Here is a 21,205-nt window from a genome sequence, read left to right as displayed (position 1 = left end):
AGGTCAGCAAACAACCAACAATTCAAACTTAGGCATTCATATATAAAACATTAAAATTAAGCCAAATATTACTAGTAGCACATATGTCATCCTACAGTCTGGAAACAGAAGCAGGTAGGAGGATCAAAAGGTTGCAGCTAGTGTGGGACACATGGTACGAGGCTGGCCTGATCAAAAAAAAAGAAAAATTGTAAAGAGGAAGTGTTGGACTTGGTTTGCCTTTGGCAATGGGCACTGACTGCTATAAAAGGAGATGGAGGAGTGTGTGTGGCCTCATTTCAGCAGCGTCTGACAGGTCAGTCACCTGAAATGTCATAATGCCTCCTACATGAATACTGCTTGACAACTGCCTTGTTTTTAGGTTACATTTCGTACAAGAATTTATCACTGTAATATTAATAGCCAAGGAGTTATTTGCTTGGACATATTGAAAGACAACTGGAGCCCAGCACTAACCATCTCGAAAGTCCTCCTTTCTATCTGCTCACTCCTTACAGACTGCAATCCTGGTAAGATGAACAGTCATCTGCACTGTATCTGAAAAAGGACGTGTTTTCCACATAAGCTAAGACCCATGTTCTCAAAGGACACTGTAGCAAGAGTTTAGTGCTCGAGTTGGAAAATGCAGCCACTCCGGGCTCGTGACTAAGGCTTTGTGCAGTTTTGATGAGGGCTCACTGAGCATTTGCCCACAGCCAGTGCTCACTTTAGAAAGAGGCATTTTTCTGCCAAATACTTGGTGGTTTCAGAATTGTAATCTTATTGGGACTAATTGTTTTAAAAAGAAAGAAATGATTTATTTTTCTGCTTAAACATAGAAATTTAATTAGGCATTCCATTCTTAGGGAAACACATTTAGTTGGAGGTCTGGGTTTTGGCCTTTTCTAGGCGTACAGAATACAATAGATATTGAAGTTGTACCAACCACAGACTTCCCAACATCCACAGCTCTAATTGGTCAAAGTTGGTCCTGGAGCCGTGAATATCCCAGACTCATGAGTTTGGTCATACACATGAAGAACAAAGAGTGTCACTTGTTGGGAGAGAAGTAGAATAAGAAAATAAAGCCAGGCCACTCCTCCCAATCTTCTAATTAAGATGAGAAGAGGGGCTAGAACAATGGCCCAGCTTGTTAAAGCAGTTGTTCTTGCAGAGGTTCGGCTCCCAGCACCTACTAGGGGCCCACATCCATAACCTGCAGACAGAGTATCCATACACATAAACCTTTTTAAAAACTGTTTTTAAAGGTTAGAAGAAAACACCTGACAATGAGTGTTTCAAACATGGGCATGGTAATAACTGCTGTGTGTTTATATCCAAAGTGTCTGATTTTTCTTTCTCCAAAGTAATCTACATGTTTTTCTTCCAGCTGACCCTCTGGTGGGCAGTATTGCCACTCAATATATGACCAACAGAGCCGAGCACGACAGAATGGCCAGACAGTGGACCAAGAGATACGCTACATAAACTGGGTTTTCACAGTTCTTAAATGATTTGTCTGTCACAGAAGAGAGCTGCTTATGATTTTGAAAGGGTGGGGGTGGGAGCTGGTAAAGAGCAAGGTATTTCTATAACAGATATTATTCAGTCTTACTTCCCAGGGTTTTGTTGTAACTTAAGGTATCTTGCTACAGTAGACAAACTGGTAATAGCGACTTTTAGAGCTGTCACTTTGCAAATTAGCTGACTTTAGTACAACAGGAAAGAATGCATGTGTAGACACTTGTGTTCCATTGATTGTAGTCTACTGTACTTTCAAAAGCAGCTTCAATTTGTATAGGTTACACACATGGCCATTTATGTAAAGTCCTATTTTCTTGTTCAAAAAAATTGGAATTTGGTTTTTCCTTCTTAGAAGAAAACAATGGTATTCAAGTTTGCAGAGATGAGTTAGCTTGTATATGTGAAATGGATACCTGGCTACAAGACACCATGTAGGAAACCAGTAGTTAATGTATTTTATTTTATATGCAAATTACTTCAAGGGTTGAATCAGGATTTGTGGAAACCTGTAGTGAAATACCTTAAGCTGTTAACTGTAAGTGTGGAATAGGAACTGTTCAGTCGACTGGTTGATTTAGACTTCTTACGTCTGCATTTGTTACTGTGCTAATAAACAATATTAAGAACAACTACTGACCCTGCTGCATTCATTTCCTCTCTGCAGTCTTGGCTTCTGAAGCAGGCTAAGGAATGCTTATTACTTACATATGCCAGGACTGATAGTTACACAGCACATTTTGGAGAGGTCTTTTTATGAGAGGTTTATTTTTTAGTTTATTTTTTTTTAATTACAGATACTAGTGTATCATCAGATGTATAGCTAGAAAATATACATATATACATACATATACAACACACACAAATTTTCATTCTTTGAGGTGAGTTTCATGAGACAACATTTATTGATTATTGGTATTATTTCCTGGCTATCAAAATCTTGTTCTCTTATTTCACTTTCTCAGTTGACATTAGAATATACAATTTGAAGTGCCCTTTTATTGGTACTGCTGTGTATATACTGATAAATGCTTACTTCAATATTATTTGAAAATATTTTTTTTCTTACAGGAGATGCCTTTTTATGACTTAATCTATTTTATGTGTATGTGAGTACACTGGAGCTGTCTTCAGACACACCAGAAGAGTGCATCGGATCCTGTTACACATGGTTGTGAGCCACCATGTGGTTGCCAGGAATTGAACTCAGGACCTCTGGAAGAAGTGGTCAGGGCTCTTAACCTCTGAGCCATTTCTTGAGCCCCTGGAGATATCTTAAAAACAACAGTGTAAACCAGCTAAGCCTCAAAGATACACTCTGATGCCTGTTTGTCAGAGCATTTTCTGATCTGCAGATGAAGTGGCAGCAGACACATGAAGAATGAGCCACCATGGGGAGCTGGTGCTCCCCGCGCAGAGCAGGTTCCATGACTCAGCAGTACTGCTGCTGCTACTTGCTCCAGATTCATGCAGGGAAAGGCCGAGCAGTACACACACATCTTCACCCAGGGTGGGTGTAAACCAGAGGATTAGAGTTCAAGGTCACCCTCAGCTACACACTGGGATTGAGACTAGCCTAAGCTACATGAGACCCTGTCTCAAAGGAGGGGGAAAAAAAAAGGAAAATTGACTCAAAATACCTCAGAAGAAAAAGTTAAGTATCTAGAAGGGCAGGCTAACCTAAAAGATGACCAAAAAAAGTATGGGTTTTTTTGTTTGTTTTTGTTTGTTTGTTTGTTTTTTGTTTTAAAGAACTGGCCAAGACTGGGCATAGTGGTACACACCTTTAATCCCAGCTGAGGAGGACTTTAAGATCAAGGCTAGCCTGGTCTACATAGTTCCAACCAGCCAGGATTATATAGTAAGATCTTGTCTTTAGGGGGATAGAGGGTAAACCAGGTAGCTGTAATCCCAGTAATTCAGGGAGTCTGGCCACATGGATTCCAAGTTCAAAGCCTGGGTAATCTCACAAAGTAAAAAGGTTAATGATACATGTGTGTGAAGCCTCGGATTCAGTACCACCAACAGAAAAGCAAGCAGCAACAATACTGGTAGTATTTTGCTATTATTGACAAGTGCAGAATAAATAACAAACTTGATTTTAAGAACAGGTTTCATTATACATTATACAAGGTAGTCCTTGGCTTCAACTCACTGGACTGAGCCAGCCACAGTTAAAAGTATTGCATTGAAGATTCCATACTTTACTTGTCTTGATGCATTTTTTTACTATACCTTGTTTCATATTTTTTAATACAATGACCAATACTGTTCAAATCTTGGTAAGATTTTCCATAAATGAAATTACAAACTCAGATTAATATGTAAAACTAATGGTAACTGTGTATGTCTGACATTTTATTGTATATGACAAGGTTATTAGAAGAAAAGGGATACTTCCCTGCTTGTCAGCCTAGCCATTTTCAAAAGAAGACCCTTTAGTATTTCATTATCATCAGCACAGACCTAGCTTATAGAAAAACAGGGCTCTGAATACAAAAGCTCCTCGTCCTAACCCTAAGATCTATTATATTTAATAGAGCAAAGCAAAACCACATCTTTTGTTCTGTTCAGCAAAGCCTCTGTGAAATGAGAATGTAACTCAGAGACCCTGTTGTTATTGGGACAATTTAGGTATACAAGGAATTGCCAAGCTTTATAACCTTAGATATTAGATAATCTTTAAAAACTGTTAGATATTCTACACATATGAGTGGTTTTCCTGCATGTATGTATGAGCACTATGGCATGCAATGTCTGAAGAAACCAAGAGAGGACACTGAGCTCTTGGATCTTTCTAGATGGTTCCATGTTACAGGTGAGCCACCATGTAGGTGCTAGAAATTGGACTTCTTCTTCTGCAAAAGCATCAGTCTTAGCAATCTCTCCAGCCCTGAGTTCTGGGCCTGTTAGATGACTCAGTGGGAAAGGTGCTTTGCCAGGTGACCAGCCACCTGAGTTCCATCCCTGAAATGCATGCATGGATGGAAGAAGAAAGCCGACTCCATACACACAGTAATGATAATGTTCACACCAAGGCATTTGCATAAAATTACAATGACTATGAGAGCTCCTGACAAGCTGGAAGAGTTCCCATGTATACTGCATATGCTCTAAATTTTATTTTGCTATTATTGACAAGTGCAGAATAAATAACAAACTTGATTTTAAGAACAGGTTTCAAATAAAGACAAAATAATGTCCAACAGCAATAAACTAGCTTAGTAACTTAATTATAAAGTGCATTAAATTACCGCTTAGGGGTTCCATAGGCCCAGAGGTGGTTTGTGAAGGGCCACGTTAAATCATAACCTCGTGCCATGCTACAGACATTTCAAGGCTTGACTCAGTTTTCGGAATTGGAGTTCCCTTTGTTTTTCCTCCCGGGCAAAGGGAAACTGGATTTGCTTTGTGGCTGGGAAAGCTTGCTGGCCAGTAAAGTGAAGGGCTCAATCAGTGTCCTCCGGTCTGTCACTGTCACCTCCCACAGCTTCACTTTCTCACTTCTTGCCCACTGTTGTGCGACATCAGCATCCACTTGTCTCTGCTCAGAAAGGTCTAGTTTGTTTCCTAACACGACGATTGCCACCTGGACAGAAGACGATGGGAAGACCACAACAGTGACCATCAATAACCATTTACACGAAAATGGATAAGCAGACTGCTTTACTTAAATGATATCGAGGAAAGGAAAGCAGTAAACTTAGCTGCTCTAGAGTTAAAGCAGGAGGATTGCAAGTTCAAGGCCGGCCTGGGCAACTTCCCTAGCAAATATGAAGCCCTAGTACTCAGCTGGGGGTGGGGGGTACGACCCTCAGACATGACAGAAATATGACAACAGAACTCTCTCCTGGCCTCTACATGCATGTGCACTCATGTGCATATAGTTGCTCCCACCTCCCCACACATACAAAATTAAAAATAAAATAAGTAACATTTTTTAAAAGATGGCCCATCAGCCAGGCATGGTGGTGTACACCTTTAATCCTAGTACTTGGGAGGCAGAGGCAAACAGATCTCTGAGTTTGAGGTCAGCCTGGTCTACAAAGCAAGTTCCAGGACAGCCATAAAAATTCTACCTCAAAAAGCAAAACAAAATGTAAGAATCTGGGCTAAGCCATCCAGCAGACTATTAACAGAGGTGCTGTATGGCTCTGAGGTTGATGACTGAGCTGAGGTGACATATAGACAAGGTCTGAGATTAGTGAATTCCAAGCAGCAGGAAAGTGGCAAACAGGGAGGAGCTGGTGCTGACTTACTGAGCTGTGTGTGTATCTGAGGTAACAGATGAGACAGATGATCACACAACTGAGCTAGCTATGCAGTACCTGAGCTAGTACAGAGTAAAACACAGCAAGAGACAGAAAGCGAGTGCTTGGCTCCGTGGGCCGGCCAGTCATGCACACTGTGTTTGCAGATGCTGCCAGTACAACGGAATGGTTTTAATGTGTAAACTACACAGAATGCACATTACCACTCTAACAGCATCAGACTTCACACCTGGGATCTAAACAGCCACTTACCTCCTTTTTGTCTTTAAACTTATCAATCTCTTTCTTTAGAAGCTCCACTCTTTGAAAGGACTCAAGGTTATTCACACTGTACACAAGAACAAAGCCATCAGCAAATGAGAAATAATGCTTTGGCAGCTCCACGCCTTCCTGCAGGCCTCTGGTGTCGTACAAGTGAAGCTGCTCCTTCACCCCACGATCTGTCTCCACAGATGCCATGTACACGTCTTCCAGCGTTTCACAGTCTTCCATCCCTGCATTAAAAAGGAACCAGGGTCAGCCGGGCATGGTGGCCCACATCTTTAATCCCAGCACTCAGAGGCAGAGGCAGGCAGAATTCTATAAACTCCAGGCCAGCCAAGGCTATAGAGTGAGATGGTATTTCAAAAGGGCCAGTGTCGGTTATTCCCTAGCTCCCTGTGCTTCTGAAGCTGGCTTTCTAGGTTTCCCCTGCACCACGTGTAAGGACCACGTGTCTACTAATTTCTTCAAATGTAAAGTAGGTGTTCATGCAAAAGTATCTTGTTTTTCTAAAAATATTTTTTGGACCATCAAGGTAGCTCTCAAGCTTGGTGGTGTTTTGAGTTCAATTCCTGAGGCCCACTGAAAGGTAGGTGAGAACTAGCTCTAAACCGTCATCCTTTAATTGTGTACCTGCCAGAAAGAAACACTCTCAAGATCTGTACTTACTAATGTCTTACATAAACTTCAGTTCATCATAACCTGTGTATCTTCTTTACCAAAATCATGACCTCATTAAAGGCAGAAACCCCATCTTCTTCACCTTTGAGCTCGGCAAAGCACCATCACATGCAGTGTGATAAAGAGAAGATGAGATAGCTTGCTGACTCATTGAATGAATAAATGAATGAGAGAATCCCAATTTACAAATTAGGTCATACTGTAGCAAACAGCCATTTCTACATTTTTAAGCCTAACCAGCAGCAGCAGCATGCTATGCCTGAAGAATACGGTCACTTGATGTTGCTACCTCAGAGACCCTATGATTCCTAGACCCCTGTCTGATGCAGGTGCACAGGACCCCATTTTCACATGACTAGTGTCTACTTGCCGATTGTTTCTGACCTGCTATAGGACATGTAGCAAGCACTGCTGAATGTCCACAGAGCCCAGCTTCCCTTTCCCTCCTTACTCCTTTACACCAGTTAGCGTGAGCAACAAGCATCTTCCACCAGTTTCAGAATCTAGAAAGAAACTAAGAGAGGTAACCTTACCAATAGTGTGATTCCCATAAAGGAGTTGCTCCAAAATTGCAGTTTTCCCAACAGACAACAACCCACAAACGACAACCTTGCAGCCCTTTCCCATCTTCTCCTATGGCAGCACTGTGGAGAGAATGGAGACTTCAAAACAAGTCCTTTCCCTTAGAGTTTATGTTGAACCAGCAATACAGGGGGAACTCCAGATACAGAATAAGGTCATCTTGCCACACTCTGCTCCCTTAGAGAGATCATCCGGATAGACTGTAAAAACACCCAAATGGAGGTGTGTTTAACTCCAGTACTCAGGAGACAGAGGAGGATGTGCCTCAGCTCCATGCACAGTGGATTAGAGACTAGCTTGGATGTTCAACTCTAGGCATGGCTTGCTCCTTCCTATAATATAGCACTCTAGAACAGAAAAGTGCTGAGGCAGGAGGATTACCATGAGTAAGGAAACATTTTCCTCAAGGCTTTTGTTTTTCCAGAAGACAAGATATCAACAGCTAAGGTAAAAGGAAAAATGGTTCATTAAAGACAACAGAAATGTTAAAATGTCTTTAATACCAACACTCAAAGGGCAGAGGCAAGAAGATCTCTGTAAATCTGAGGCTAGCCTGGTCTACAAAGGACAGCTAGAGCTGATACACAAAGAAACCCTGTGTGGGGGAGAGTGTCAAATGGTGGAGCTAGAGAGATGGCTCAGGGGTTAAGACCACCGGCTGCTCTTTTTGAGGACCCAGGTTCAATTCCCAACACCTACATGGTAGGTCACAACTGTCTGTTCCAGAGTTTCCAACACCCTTACACAGACATACAGGCAGAACACTAATACTTGTGTGTGCACACACTCATGCACATAGTCAAATGGAAACAGGCATGGTAGAACAGCCTTCAATTCCAGCACTTGGGAGGCAAAACCACAGAAATAGTTCCACAGTTAAGAGCACTGGCCACTCTTGCAGAGGACCTTAGTTCAATTCCCAGCACCTACACCGGAGCCCCTGGTGGCCCCTGGGGCTGGAGTTAAAGAGCTGTGAACTGCCATGTGGGTACTGGAACCAGGGTCCTCTGGAAGACTAGTCAGTGCTCTAAACCAGTAAGCCATCTCTCCAGTTCCCCATAGAAATGATCTTCCAAAGTTGCGCCCAAATTAACCCTGAAAACTTTTTTGAGGAGTTTTGCACGTATATTAGTCAGTGTTCTCTAGAGTCAGAACTTACAGAATGTCTCTCTACATTGAGGGAATTTATTGGAATGACTCAGAGTCTGCAGTCCAACTAACCCAACAATGGGCAACTGTAAAGGGGAAGTCCAAGAATCTAGTAGTTGCTCAGTTCCATGAGGGTGGGTGTTTCCGCTGGTCTTCTGGACCATAAGCTGGAATCATGAAGAAGTAGACGCCAACAGATGTGCTGGTAAGTAAGTGCAGGCAGGTGAGCAGAGTGCATCTTCTTTCACTATGTAGGTCTCCAGCAGAAGGGATGGCCCAGATTAAGGGTGTGTACCGCCACACCTAGACCTAAACTGTTCTTTGTTTGGAACTTGCTCTGTCTTAGGCTGACCTTGGACCCAGAGATCTGCTTGCCTGAGTCTCCAGGAATTAAAGGTGTGTACCACCTTGCCTGGGCCTAAGCTTTTCATGGCCACTATGCCTCAAGATCCAGATCAGAAGCCTATGTCATTCCATGTCAAGATGTGGATCAAGATCTGGACCATGGCTATGTCCTCCATTTCTGGATTGTAATTCATTCCAGATATAGTCAAGTTGATAACTGGTAATAGCCATCACAGCATGTGTGGCTGAATTAACCTGGAGACACAGAGCTCAAGACTGGTTGGCGGGGGGTCTGAACACAAGTGTATTTATGAGACAATTTTTAGAGGAGAGGGACTGACTGACTAAAACATGAAGGAAGCCAGGAGCCAAGGGATGCAGGGGGCCTTGAGCTGATGTTCTTCCTGACGGAAGCCATGATTTTTAACCTAGTGATGCTTCTGATCTACAAACTGTAAAACGGTGTTTTGTTTAAGCTGTTAAATGTATTGCAATGGAGGCCAGGCAGAGTGAACACAACCTCCTCACTTGAGGAAACTCAAAGGGTCTCTGCAGGTTTGAGGCTAGCCTAGTCTACACATGAAGTTTCCAGGACAGTCAAAGCTACATAGCAAAAATGAAAGAGAAAGAAAATTTTATCTCTGAAAAGTAAATTTTAAAATGTAATTGCTAGAGCTGGAGAGATGGCACAGTGGTTAGAGCACTAGCTGCTCTTCCAGAGGACCCATGATGTCTGTAACTTCAGTTCCAGGGGATCTGGCACCCTCAGTCAGACATACATACAGGCAAAAACATCAATGCACATATAAAAATAAATTGAAAATATGTAATTGCTCTTGGGGAATCTTAACAACCTCACTAGTCTTTCTATTCCATTTTTCTCTTTTAGCCTCAAACCATCTAAGTTAGAATTTTAAAATCTAACTTTCATTCTTAGCATCATTCAGTGGTTTCCTAGCTCCTTGGATTTGAATCCAGAACACTACTTGCTGTTTTTGTCTGTTGGTCCTTGAAAGGAAAAGTATCTGCTCAGGACCCCCAAGACCAGGTTCTCACAGAAAGGAAATTCATTTGCCCCACAGGAGCAAATGACCGAGGGCAGGGAATAAGAGACAAAGGGAGGAGATAAAGGATGAGGGAGAAGGAGAAAGGAACAAGGGAGAGGGAAGATGGGTATTTGTCCTGAAGAGGAAAAGGACTGCCTCTGGATAGAAAGGAGATGGACGTACCTCTTAGGCAAATGGTGGTTTATAAAGGCACAAGGGTAATCTGGTATTAGGATGAGGTGTTTAACTTTAATTGGGCACATTAATGAGGTGAGCCAAAGTGGGCTTTTGACTTCAATGTTTGATAGCTGGACCTTGATAGTCTTGATAGCCTCAGAAGAAGGAAGTAGTCAAATAAGGGAATAGACCATAGTAGCTAGCTTTAGAAATGTAATCTTATGGTTTTTGGAAAGGCAGAAAGAATGGAGAAGGGCAAGCTTCTCAAGCTGGCCAGAGTCCCTTCAGTCCTGGTATTCTTTTGTCTTGTCACTTAACCCTTCATCTCAGCCATCCCTACCAACTTTAAACCTTGAGGTTTGGTTTCTGATTCCTAAGTGCTAAGCACATTGTGATGGTTTGAATAGGTTTGGCCCCCACTGACTCATGTGTTTCAATCCTTTACCCAAAGGGAATAAATGGTACTATTAGGAGGTATGGCCTTGTTGGAGGAAGAGTGTCACTGTGGGGTGGGGACCGGTTTTGAGATCTCCCATGCTCAAGCTATGCCCAGTGAGGCACATCTCTCTTTGCTGCCTGCAGATCAAGATGTAGAATTCTCAGCTCCTTCTCCAGCATAAACAGACACACATAAACTAAAAATAAATCTTAAAAAAAAAATTTAAGACTGTCCTAAAAGAGAAATCGTATCCTGCACTCCATCCTAACTTACAAGCTCCACCAGGTGTGCTTAAAAGAGAAAACAGTGAGTCAGTTAATACCCCCACACACCTACCCCACATCAGTCCAGGCTCCACTGGCTACATCCTCCCTCCCGCCAGGACTCTGGGACAACTGTTGTACCGCTCAATACCCCTGCACTCCCTCAATGTGTGTCCTTTACACTTGGCATCAAACGCAATACTAGTGTTAGTGTTAACGCTTGCTCCCAAGGCTAGAACTTCTGCGTTTGCGCTGCATCGCCAACAGCTGAGACTGCCCGCACATATTAAGCGATCTATATGTGGAATTTTTAAATAGGACAGGTGAAGACTCTTAAAATGCTAAGGCTGTCATTAATTCTAAAAGATGAGCAGAGCCACAGATTGATGTAAAAAGTAAACATGATTCCCAAATCTTGGCCATAAACAAGCGTAGACTTTATTAAAACCGCACGACTGTATGAAAAAAAGAAATCGTGGAGCTGCAAAAACTCCAATTCACCATTATTTCTCAATAAAGAATGCAGTGCAGAATGCCAGCAATCTGGGCATTTCTTCCTGGAACAGGTCTTGGCAAATGAATAATTTGCTCTCCTAAAAACGTCTATAAAATAAAGCCCCCGAGATCTGACATTAGCATCTCGGGGCTCCCATCCACCACAGGAAAAGCGGGAGGGGGACGGGCGCCACAGTCCACCGGCTAACCTGGTTCTCGCAAGTCCTCGGCGGGCCTCAAGGACACGCGCGAGGTCCACGCGCGCAGCCACTTCGCCTACGCCCACGCCACGGCCGTCCTGGGGCCACCGTGCTCCTGGATGACCGAGCGAGGCTCCGGCGGAGACACCAACCTGACACTGCGGGGCAGTGAGACAGTGGTATGCTGGTCACTGCGGTCCGTAGATACCCCTCTGGAGCCCGTCCCCGACCTGCTTCCTCGGGCCCCGCGCCCGTGACGCACTCAAACTCACCGCCTCTCACCTTCCGCAGCCTCTGCGGCTCAGGAGCAACTGCTGAGAGCTGGGGGAGAGCATCCGGAAGCTGCGGGCTGGCCCAGCCTGACTCCACCCACCAGGTTGGATGTCCGGACTACAAGTCCCAAGAGGCTCGGTGCTGCCACCCCGCCCCACCGGAAGGAGGGTCGCCGAGGTGTGGGGAGGAGCCGCAAAAGGGATTGTGGGAGAAAGGCTTCTTCCTTTCCTCTGGCGGCAGCCATCAGGTAGGCAGGCTGGGCGGTATTTGCGTTTCTATCCGTCGCTAATCGCGCTAGTCTTCACCCATCCGGCCCCAGCGACCGTGCAGCCTCGGAGCTTCTGCCTGGCACGAACGTTTGGTCAGGATACGGGGTGGAGAGGGCACGGATACGCCGCCATCCGGGAGGCTTGAGAGACGCGATGGCGGCAGGATCCGAGCTGGGCCCGGAACAGAAGGAGGCGTGGGATGGAAACCAGGCCGCGGCCTGCCTCTCGTCAGGCCGCCCGGGTGGGACGAAGCTCTCCCGGTCTTAACTCGCGGTGGCGGTTACAACCCTGCCGCCGGTCCTGGCGGCCTCCCCGAGCCCGGGGTAGTCAGTCCCGCCTAGCCGGCCCCGCGTCCTGCCGCCTGTGCGGAGCCCTTCTCATTCCCGGTGGGCGCTGGGGCGCCGGGACGGACGGAGCGGCTGTAGTTACTGTCCTTGACAGCGATCGCTCTTTCGATTTGCTTCTTCCTCTCAAAGGTGAGCCAAGATGGGTGCATACAAATACATCCAGGAGCTATGGAGGAAGAAGCAGTCCGACGTGATGCGCTTTCTTCTGCGGGTCCGCTGCTGGCAGTACCGCCAGCTCTCCGCGCTGCACAGGGCTCCCCGCCCCACCCGGCCTGATAAAGCGCGAAGACTGGGATACAAGGCGAAGCAAGGTGCGTGAGGTCACGAAGTGGGTGATCTATAACACTCCCAGAAAAGCCGGCGAGCCTCAGTGTGGAAGTGCGCCCCCCCCCAAAAAAAAAAAAAACCTGGTTAACTTAGCTATACTAAATGTGAGAAATGTTACAGATATACTTTAGTCTATATAGTCCATTTATCTTAGTAATTAAACGGAAGCATTGGGAATTCTTAATTGAGTCTAACATTGGTGGTTGGGTTGTTTGTTTGTTTGTGTAGGTTATGTCATTTACAGGATTCGTGTCCGCCGTGGTGGTCGCAAACGCCCGGTTCCTAAGGGTGCAACTTACGGCAAGCCTGTCCACCATGGTGTTAACCAGCTGAAATTTGCCCGAAGCCTTCAGTCTGTTGCTGAGGTAGGTGGTTTAGAGTATCAGTTGTCTTGACAACCCATTAGGGATGGTGGGCCAAGAAGAAATGGGAGAACACAGTGGAGTTTCACTAGGGATAAGTTGGGGCTGGGGTGTTTTGTACTTAATCTTTGCAAGGAGCAATCACTATCAAGATTCAGTCTTTGTTACTGTTCTGGTGTTTAAGTATGTACTGAAAGGGGGTTGCTTTTGGGGTTTCTGAAGGACTAGGTTCTACAGAACCTATGCTTTTGGAAGGCAGTAAAATTTTGAGCCATTCTCTTGTTTTATTTACTTACATGACTAATACTCTATGATCAGTTACTCTTTTAGGTTGCTAAACTGTTCTGTTATAGAAGGCCTCTTTCCATGAGCTAGAATTTTGTTCTTCGGATTATGTATAGGGGTGTGGGCTTGATCCCTATTCCTGAAGGGGAGCAGGACAGCATTCAATTTCATGCTCGATGTTAGGGGCAATAAGAAGGAGTGGTGTGTTTCTGTTTATATGTCTGTCATTTAAGCTAGTCTTTAATTCTTAAGGTGTGTGGGGACCTGGCCTGCTTCAGTCTCATCTGAAGACCCAGAGTTGGAAGGATTTTTTTGGGGGGGAGGTCTAATTTACTGCTGTAAGTAGCACAGGAAACTTACTGGTCTTTCTCCCCTATTTTAGGAGAGAGCTGGGCGCCATTGTGGGGCTTTGAGAGTCCTGAATTCCTACTGGGTTGGTGAAGATTCCACATACAAATTTTTCGAGGTTATCCTCATTGATCCATTCCATAAAGCTATCAGAAGAAATCCTGACACCCAGTGGATCACCAAACCAGTCCACAAGCACAGAGAGATGCGTGGGCTGACATCTGCCGGCCGAAAGAGCCGTGGCCTTGGAAAGGGCCACAAGTTCCACCACACTATTGGTGGTTCTCGCCGTGCAGCCTGGAGAAGGCGCAATACTCTCCAGCTCCACCGTTACCGCTAATACACATGATATTTGTATAATTCATATCCAATAAACAATTTTAGGACAGTCATTTCTGCTTAAAGGTGTTATTTGTTAAAGTTAGTCTACAAATTGTCATGAGTGCTTTGTGAAAGAAAGTATAGAAGTTAAGATGCAATAATTGAAAACTGCGGGTGATGGTGTGTCTTGTTTCTGATGTACTTTCTTTGCATTGTCTGCTTAGAGGATTAAGTTTATAGTGTTTGTGCCAAGTGGTGTCTGGTGTGTAAGAGCCTGTAAAAGGAGTCCTGAAACTGGCCCTTGATGTGTTTGGTGCATGAGATAGAATCTACGGCTTTATGATGGGATCTGGTTCACTGAAGTGACTGGGAATTTGAGTATAAGCTTTACAGTTGGATTTTGCTTAGAAATGTATAGGAAGAGGGTTTCAAACCTGTTTTGTGAATATGCATAGAAAAGTGAAAAATTGAATCCAGTGTTCCATTTTCAGAAGACCAGGTAAATTTGTTGGAAGAGGTTTACATTCTTTTGGATCTAGAGTGTGGGTTTGATGCTTGAGGATTTGAAGCTGAAGATTGAACATTGGATGGAGTGGGGCAATTATTCCCATTAGAATTTGTAAGCTAGTAACCATATGTTTGCAAGTTAACCAAGCAAAGGTGAGTAGTGTTTATGCTTTTCTAGCAGCTGGTGTGGTGTGCAGGTGGATCTTGTTCCAGGACTGCCTACAATAGAGAGAAATTTTCTCTATTCAGTCAGTCATGGGTAAGACAAGTCCATTGGTAGTGTGATTTCATTGTTTACAGTCTACCCATAGGTAGTTGGGGTTGCTGGGTTTGCTGCTTCCTGGTCCTGCCTGGACATTCTTTACATTTCACAAAGGTCACGCATACCACGTTTTATTTCTGTGCCATGCTTTGTAGTTTCCCACAGGGATTTTGACTGGAAGAAATAGTATTCCTATCACATATCTAGGTTTGCTGATTTGGACAGCTGGTTTGATATCAAAATCTAATTGATGTTTTTATTAAACTGATTTTTGGAGATTTTTTAAAAAATGATTTCCAGAAAATACTAGACTCAAAGTCTTGACCTAAAATACTTTTCTATTCAGCAAAACAAGTCACTGTATATAGAGGTTGTTCAACTAAAGTAATAAATGTCTGTTAAACAAGTGGAGCTTATGTTATCTTTTATGTTACAGCAACTTGCAAACTTTTATGAAGAACTTGGGAAAGATAGCTAGTGGTAGAAACTGCAAGCATAATGTGAGAGAACATGTAATAGTATCCTAATAATTAGGAAGCTGCTTGCGTCTGGCACTGGCTCAGTTCAGTCCTTAGCACTGGAAAGATTTCCTACTAAAACTGGTCAGTGGTTGCAGAAGCTTGCGTTTGTCTTTGCCACCTTAGAGATGAGTCTGCACAGCAGCTAGAAGGGTCCTGTTAAGTTGATCTGGCCTTTTGTGTGCTGGAAGTTAAAGTTCATAGCAGGTGATCTGTGTCTGCTAGCTTTAGTTCCTCAACCTTCCTTGTAGATCTTTCCCCAGATGATTGGAATCTGTTAGATGTTCTGTGACTACTGCTAAAGGTTTCTGGGTTTGTTCCAGTTTCAGGTAGCAGAGCCTATCATTTTAACCCCTGCCTTCACCTTGTAGATTCAGGGGTCATAGGCATCCATCAGCATTGTCAGGAAAAAGGATCTTTTCCTGGCTGGAAAAGAACTTGCTGTATCAAACTATTCCTGGAACTCAGATCCACCTACCTCTGCCTCTACACTAGACAGTCTTGGTTTAAGATTTATATGAGTATGTTGTTGCTATCTCGAGACAGACCAGAAGAGGGCATCTGATCCCATAACAGCTGGTTGTGATGTGGTTGCTGGAAATTGAACTCAGGACCTCTGAAAGAGCAGTCAGTGCTCTTAATTACTGAGCTATCTCTCCAGCCCAAGACAGTATTAATGTATAACTAACTCAGGTTGGCCTTAAGTACTGAGATTACAAGCATGCTCAGTTTTCATAGTGCTCAATCTCAATTTAGAATAAAGTATGTATGCTGTTCCTATTTTATCAATAAGGAATATAATTAAGTGGTGTACTCAAAACCACACAAATTATATATAGCTCAGGATAGTGTGCACCTTTTATCCTCACACCTGGGAGGTACGCAGGAGGATCAGCAGTATGGTGTCATGTCTTAGAAAAGGCAGTGAGTAGCAGGCATTGCCCTAAGGTGGTGGTGGCATACGTAATCCCAGCAGAGGCCAGTCTGATCTACAGAATGAGTTCCAGGGCTACAGAGATACCCTGTCTATAAATAAGTGCAAGCTTTTTTACTGGGTACAAACCTTTACTCTCCAAAAGGAATGTACCTCCCAGCTTATTGTCCTGAAGGCAATTGGTGTAATCAGTTTTGTTTAGATTTTGAGGTAGCAGCAGACCATATTCTACCTTCTGAGTATAGAAACTCAAGTGTTTGTCACCACATCTGCTACCTTACCAAGCTTACATGATCCTATGGATGGAGTCTAGTACCTGTGTGTACTGGGCAAACACTACCAACTATAAGAAATACTTTGCCATTGAGACTGTCTTCCTATTGGTCCCAAACTGGTCTCCAATTAGCAGCAGTTCAGTATTTGTTCCTGTGAGTGGTAGAATTACATGCATGTACTATCACACCTGGTTCAGGAGATATTAAAATGAACTGTTATTTATTATTCAAATGGTGGACTATTATATATACTAAGTCCTTTGCTTATTTTTAGAAGTGTACTAGTCCAGTGTTAGGAAGGCTGGACAATTAGATGATTTTAATTATTGGTCTGCAGTGAACTCTGACAAGTGTGCAATTTATGCATAGAAGTACGATGTGAATAGAGGGTTAGTAGGAAATGCTGCTTCCTTTAAAAATTTCTCACACTTGTCCTGGGGTGCATTTATAATGCCAGCATTTGGAAGGCTGAAACAATATTGCTATGGATTACAGCCCAACCTGGACTATATAGCAATACCCTGGCTCAATATTCTTCCATCCCCCCAGAAAAACACAGCAGCAAATCTGGTCTGTGCTTTAGGCTTCATAAAGCCCTCAAAGCATGCTGATGCTGCTGGGTGTGGTGGTGCGAGCCCTTAATCTCAGCACTCAGAAGGTAGAAGAAGGTGGATCTCTTGAGTTTGAACTCAACTTGCCTAGTCTACAGAGCAAGTTCCAAGACAAAGACTACACAAAACCTGTCTGGGGGTGGCGGTGGTGGTGGAGGGTGTCAAAAAAGCCTGCTTTTGAAGATGTACCTGGCATACATACTTTCAAATAGCATTAAAGAGCACCTCATCCCTTCAAATTTAATTAAATAATTATTTAATTGGCATGCTATAAACACCAACTAATTTGCTTGCAACTCTCCTTATTCTATAAAGAAGCTACTTCATTGGGCAGTGCTGGTTTAGGACCAACTGCTGAGTAAATGAAATTATGCATTATTTAATCACTAAAGTTCTGTGATGGGATAAGCATACTACTTAGGTCCAGAGGTTAATTATTAACTAAGCTAGAGAGCACTTCACTCATCAGAAAGGAAAATTCAAAAAGTAATCATCTTTGGGGGTGGAGAAATGGCTCAGCAGTTAACTAACTAAAACGTCTAGAAAAGATCACCCTCATTTAAGATCTGTGGGTTTTTTTTTTAATATTTGTTTATATCTGTATTTTTTCTAAAAAAATATTTATTTATATGAGTACACTGTAGCTGTCTTCAGAACACCAGAAGATGGCATCAGATCCCATTTACAGATGGTTGTGAGTCACCATGTGGTTGCTGGGAATTGAACTCAGGACCTCTGGAAGAATAGCGTTCTTACCCACTGAGCCATCTCTCCAACCCAAGATCTGTATTTCTTGATACCTAGTTCGAATCTGTAGGACAAATCTGTTGCAATCAACTCATCACTGGTAACACACCCACCATTAAGATCATGATGAAAATTTCAATATTCTTCCCATTTTCCAATATAATAGTTCTCTAGCTTGTTAATCCTTAGTTGTTTTCTGTGTTTTTAGCTCAGGAGGAAGAATCTTGCTATAGAATGCCCCAGCTATTGCTCCAGAACCACGCCCTCCTGACTGCCAGTCACCATGCTACCCACTCTGAAACTGTAATCGAGCTCTTCGAATTAGATGACTTCTTTTATAAGTTGCCTAGTGTCTCTTCACAGCCATAGACCAGTTACTAAGGCAACAATGGTCCCCTTAACTTTTGTCCACAGTCAAGAACCTGAAACTGAACATGTTGGGTTACAAAACAAACAGGACGACGGTTTCTATCATCTGACTCTGACATGGGAAACTTTCCATGCGCTAATGTGATCTTAAGTCTTGTAAGTGGAGAACAGGCAGGAGAGCTGAAAGCAAGAGTGATGGCATTGTGATGAGGACTCAGCCCAGCTGCACCAATTTTACAGACAGCCAGGGACCATGGGATCACATACAGAGGCTTTCCCCAAGTGCCCACAGGAAATAGTCCTGCCTACATCTGGATTCTAGTCCAACAAGACATGTCTTGGGCCCCCAGCCTACAAGTACTGTGATCTCATGTATTTTGTTAAGCCACAGTTTGTGGTGATTTATTGAAAAAAAAAAAGAAAAGAGTTCTATATTGTTCTGACTTCTACATCTGCCATTTCATCTTCCCACACACCAGCAAACTGTCCCAACTGTAAGCCTGTAGATCTCCATAGTGACAAAGGGATTGCCACTCAGGGACATTCGGCAATATTTGCAGATATTTTTGTCTACCACACTGGCTGGATATTTTGCTCCTAAAGTCCAGTGAGTAGAAGCTGATGGATACTGCTAAACACCCTGAAATGCTTCTGGCCCAGTGGTACAACCCTGTAATCCTAACAACTCAGGAGGCCGAGGCAGGAAGGCCCCAAGTTCCAGGCCAGTCTGGGCTACGTAATGAGATCCTGTTTAACAACGACAAGAAAAAGTTGCAAACATCTTAATACATACACAGCCCCCAATGAATAATTGTATACCCCCAAACTAATACTACTGTGTGGGGAACCCTTTCATGATCTATATGTAGGGACGCCTTATTTTCCCTCATAGAAAACTAGAATGTCTCATTTTCCTCTCCCTCAATCACCCCTCCGATAGGCTGAAACCGAACATGAAGCAGATAGCATCCTGATGTTCTGTAGTGGTGAGGACCAATGGCAGTTTATGCAGCTGTTGGAATGCTGTGTCTCCTCTGATACTGGGTCTTTGGCCAGTTAAAAGAATTGCCTGGCTACTTGAGTGTTGTCAGCGTACTGTAGCTCCCTTGGCTGTTTTGTTTTTACTGCCAATGTCTTAACAATTTAAGTTCCAGCCTGAACTTTTATTTGTGCTGAGTTCAGCCCTTTGCATGGACTCATTATACACTGAGCAGTTACAGGGATGGTACTTCTGGGCAGGCAGCTAGCACTCCTGGGTCAGCAGGAGCAGTTTCAGCTCAATTTATAGAGCAACAGAAAGGGATCTGGTTGACCTACAAGGAACAATATTGCAATAATTACTGTTAATTACAATGATGATTATTCATAACTTGCCTATCTTCCTAAGTAAAATAAAACCTTCAGAGTAGTTTTCCTCCTGTTTACTGGAGGAAAGGTGTACCATGGGTTGCGAGAAACTCAGAAAAAAACTTGCAGAAGTCTTCTCTCCTTCTGCCATATGGGTCCTGGGGACCCAAGTCAAGTGGTCAGCCTTGGTGGCAAGCTGAACCCGTTACCCACTGAACCACCTTGCTGACCCAACACTTCCATTCTTGCTCTTTTGTAAAAATAAAATTTTTTCAGATTATATTAGAAGACTTGTTAATTAACAGAGGTTTTTTTTTCATTAATTTATTTGCTTTATATCCTGATTGAAGCCCCCCTCCCTCTTCTCCTCCCAGTTGCACTCTCCTTCCCCCACTCCCCCTCCCCTTCTCCATAGAGAAGAGGAGCCCCCCCCCCCCCCCACACACACACACAGGTTCCAACCCTCCCTGGCACATCAAGTCGCATCAGAATTAAGGAAATCCTCTCCCATTGAGGCTAAGCAAGGCAGCCTAGCTATGGGGAAGGGATCCAAAGGCAGTCAACAGAATCTGAGTCAGAGACAGACCTGCTCCAGTTGTTAGGGGATCCACATGAAGACCAAGATGCACATGTGCTACATACATGAAAGGGGCCCAGGTCCAGCCCAAGCATGCTCTTTGGTTGGTGGTTCAGTCTCCGTGAGCCCCATGGTCCCAGGTTAACTCTGTAGGTCTTCTTGTGGTACCCTTGACCCCCACAAGCTCCCTCAATCCTTCCCCCACTCTGCCACTAGACTCCCTGAATTCTGCCTAATGTTTGGCTGTGGGTCTCTGCATCTGTTTCCATCAGCTGCTGGATGAAGTCTCTCAGATGACAGTTATGTTAGATTCCTGTCTGCAAACATAGAAGACTGTCATTAATAGTGTCGGGGGTTGGCTCTCTCCCATGGTGTAGGTCTCAAGTTGGGCCAATCAGTAGTTGGCCATTCCCTCAATCATTGCTCCATCTTTATCCCTACACATCTTATAGGCAGAACACATTTTGGGTCGAAGGTTTTGTGGGTGGATTGGTATCCCCCTCCGTCCACTGCAAGTCCTGCCTGGTTATAGGAGGTGCCCACTTCAGCCTCTGTATCTCCCACTGCTAGGATCCTCAGCTAGGGTCACCCCCATATCCTTCCAGAAGCTTCCCCCATCCACCCAGGAGCTTCCCCTATTCCCTCAGGAGCCTCCCCCATCCTAGGTTTCCAGCTTGTCCCAGAGATGCCCACACACTGGGCATCACCTGGGCAATATTTTTTTTTTAAATCTATAGACAATAGCTTAAGGGATGGTGAATGAGGTTATTCAGCAGGACTCCTTTCAGTCCAATTCCCCTATCTTCTCTTAGTACCTTTAAAACAATCTGAAAGATTCCCCAGTTTTTTGGGTTGGTTCTAAAATGTAGTTTGCACACACAATGTTAGCAGTCTGTCTAAGCTCCACCCCTCAGTTACCTAGCAACAGGCAGGTATGCTCTTCCCCACAATTACCTGGCAATAAACAGGTAGGCCTGACCCACTATAAGAGGAGCTGCTTGCCCCCTCCTCGCTCTCTTGCTCTCTTGCCTTCTTGCTCCCACTCTGTTCCCTCACCCCTTGCCCATTCCCTTCCCCCCTCTCTCCACATACATGCTCATGGCTGGCTGGCCTCTCT

General features: G+C 44.0%; 3 protein-coding genes across 7 annotated transcripts in view; 2 read left to right on the top strand and 1 right to left on the bottom strand.

Moving 5' to 3' along the window:
• The window catches only part of Ube2e1 (ubiquitin conjugating enzyme E2 E1), a 50,185-nt gene extending 48,053 nt beyond the window's left edge, over positions 1 to 2,132 (top strand). The window contains exons 5-6 of the mRNA XM_034499050.2: positions 362 to 509; positions 1,370 to 2,132. Coding sequence (XP_034354941.1) covers positions 362 to 509; positions 1,370 to 1,467 — 246 coding nt within the window. The 3' untranslated portion in view covers positions 1,468 to 2,132. The remainder of the gene's footprint in view (positions 1 to 361; positions 510 to 1,369) is intronic.
• A 250-nt stretch (positions 2,133 to 2,382) lies between these two features.
• Positions 2,383 to 11,819, bottom strand: Nkiras1 (NFKB inhibitor interacting Ras like 1). Of its 5 annotated transcripts, none has more exons than XM_034499051.2 (4): positions 11,682 to 11,819; positions 7,247 to 7,357; positions 6,024 to 6,265; positions 2,383 to 5,089 (listed from the first exon to the last, which is right to left on the bottom strand). In XM_034499051.2, the coding sequence occupies exons 2-4, from the start codon at positions 7,338 to 7,340 to the stop codon at positions 4,847 to 4,849; spliced, it is 579 nt and encodes a 192-aa protein (XP_034354942.1). In that variant the 5' UTR covers positions 7,341 to 7,357; positions 11,682 to 11,819; the 3' UTR covers positions 2,383 to 4,846. The 5 variants fall into 5 exon arrangements, with proteins under 5 accessions (XP_034354942.1, XP_034354945.1, XP_034354943.1 ...); XM_034499054.2 differs by having other exon boundaries at positions 11,692 to 11,810; XM_034499052.2 differs by having other exon boundaries at positions 11,419 to 11,732.
• Positions 11,701 to 15,116, top strand: Rpl15 (ribosomal protein L15). Its single transcript, XM_034499048.2, has 4 exons — positions 11,701 to 11,929; positions 12,428 to 12,609; positions 12,854 to 12,990; positions 13,655 to 15,116. The coding sequence occupies exons 2-4, from the start codon at positions 12,438 to 12,440 to the stop codon at positions 13,958 to 13,960; spliced, it is 615 nt and encodes a 204-aa protein (XP_034354939.1). The 5' UTR covers positions 11,701 to 11,929; positions 12,428 to 12,437; the 3' UTR covers positions 13,961 to 15,116.
• The last annotated feature ends 6,089 nt before the right edge of the window (positions 15,117 to 21,205 follow it).

The sequence above is a fragment of the Arvicanthis niloticus genome, chromosome 3 (genome assembly GCF_011762505.2).
Source record: "Arvicanthis niloticus isolate mArvNil1 chromosome 3, mArvNil1.pat.X, whole genome shotgun sequence".
Lineage (NCBI taxonomy): Eukaryota > Metazoa > Chordata > Mammalia > Rodentia > Muridae > Arvicanthis > Arvicanthis niloticus.
This window is presented reverse-complemented; position numbering and strand designations above follow the sequence as displayed.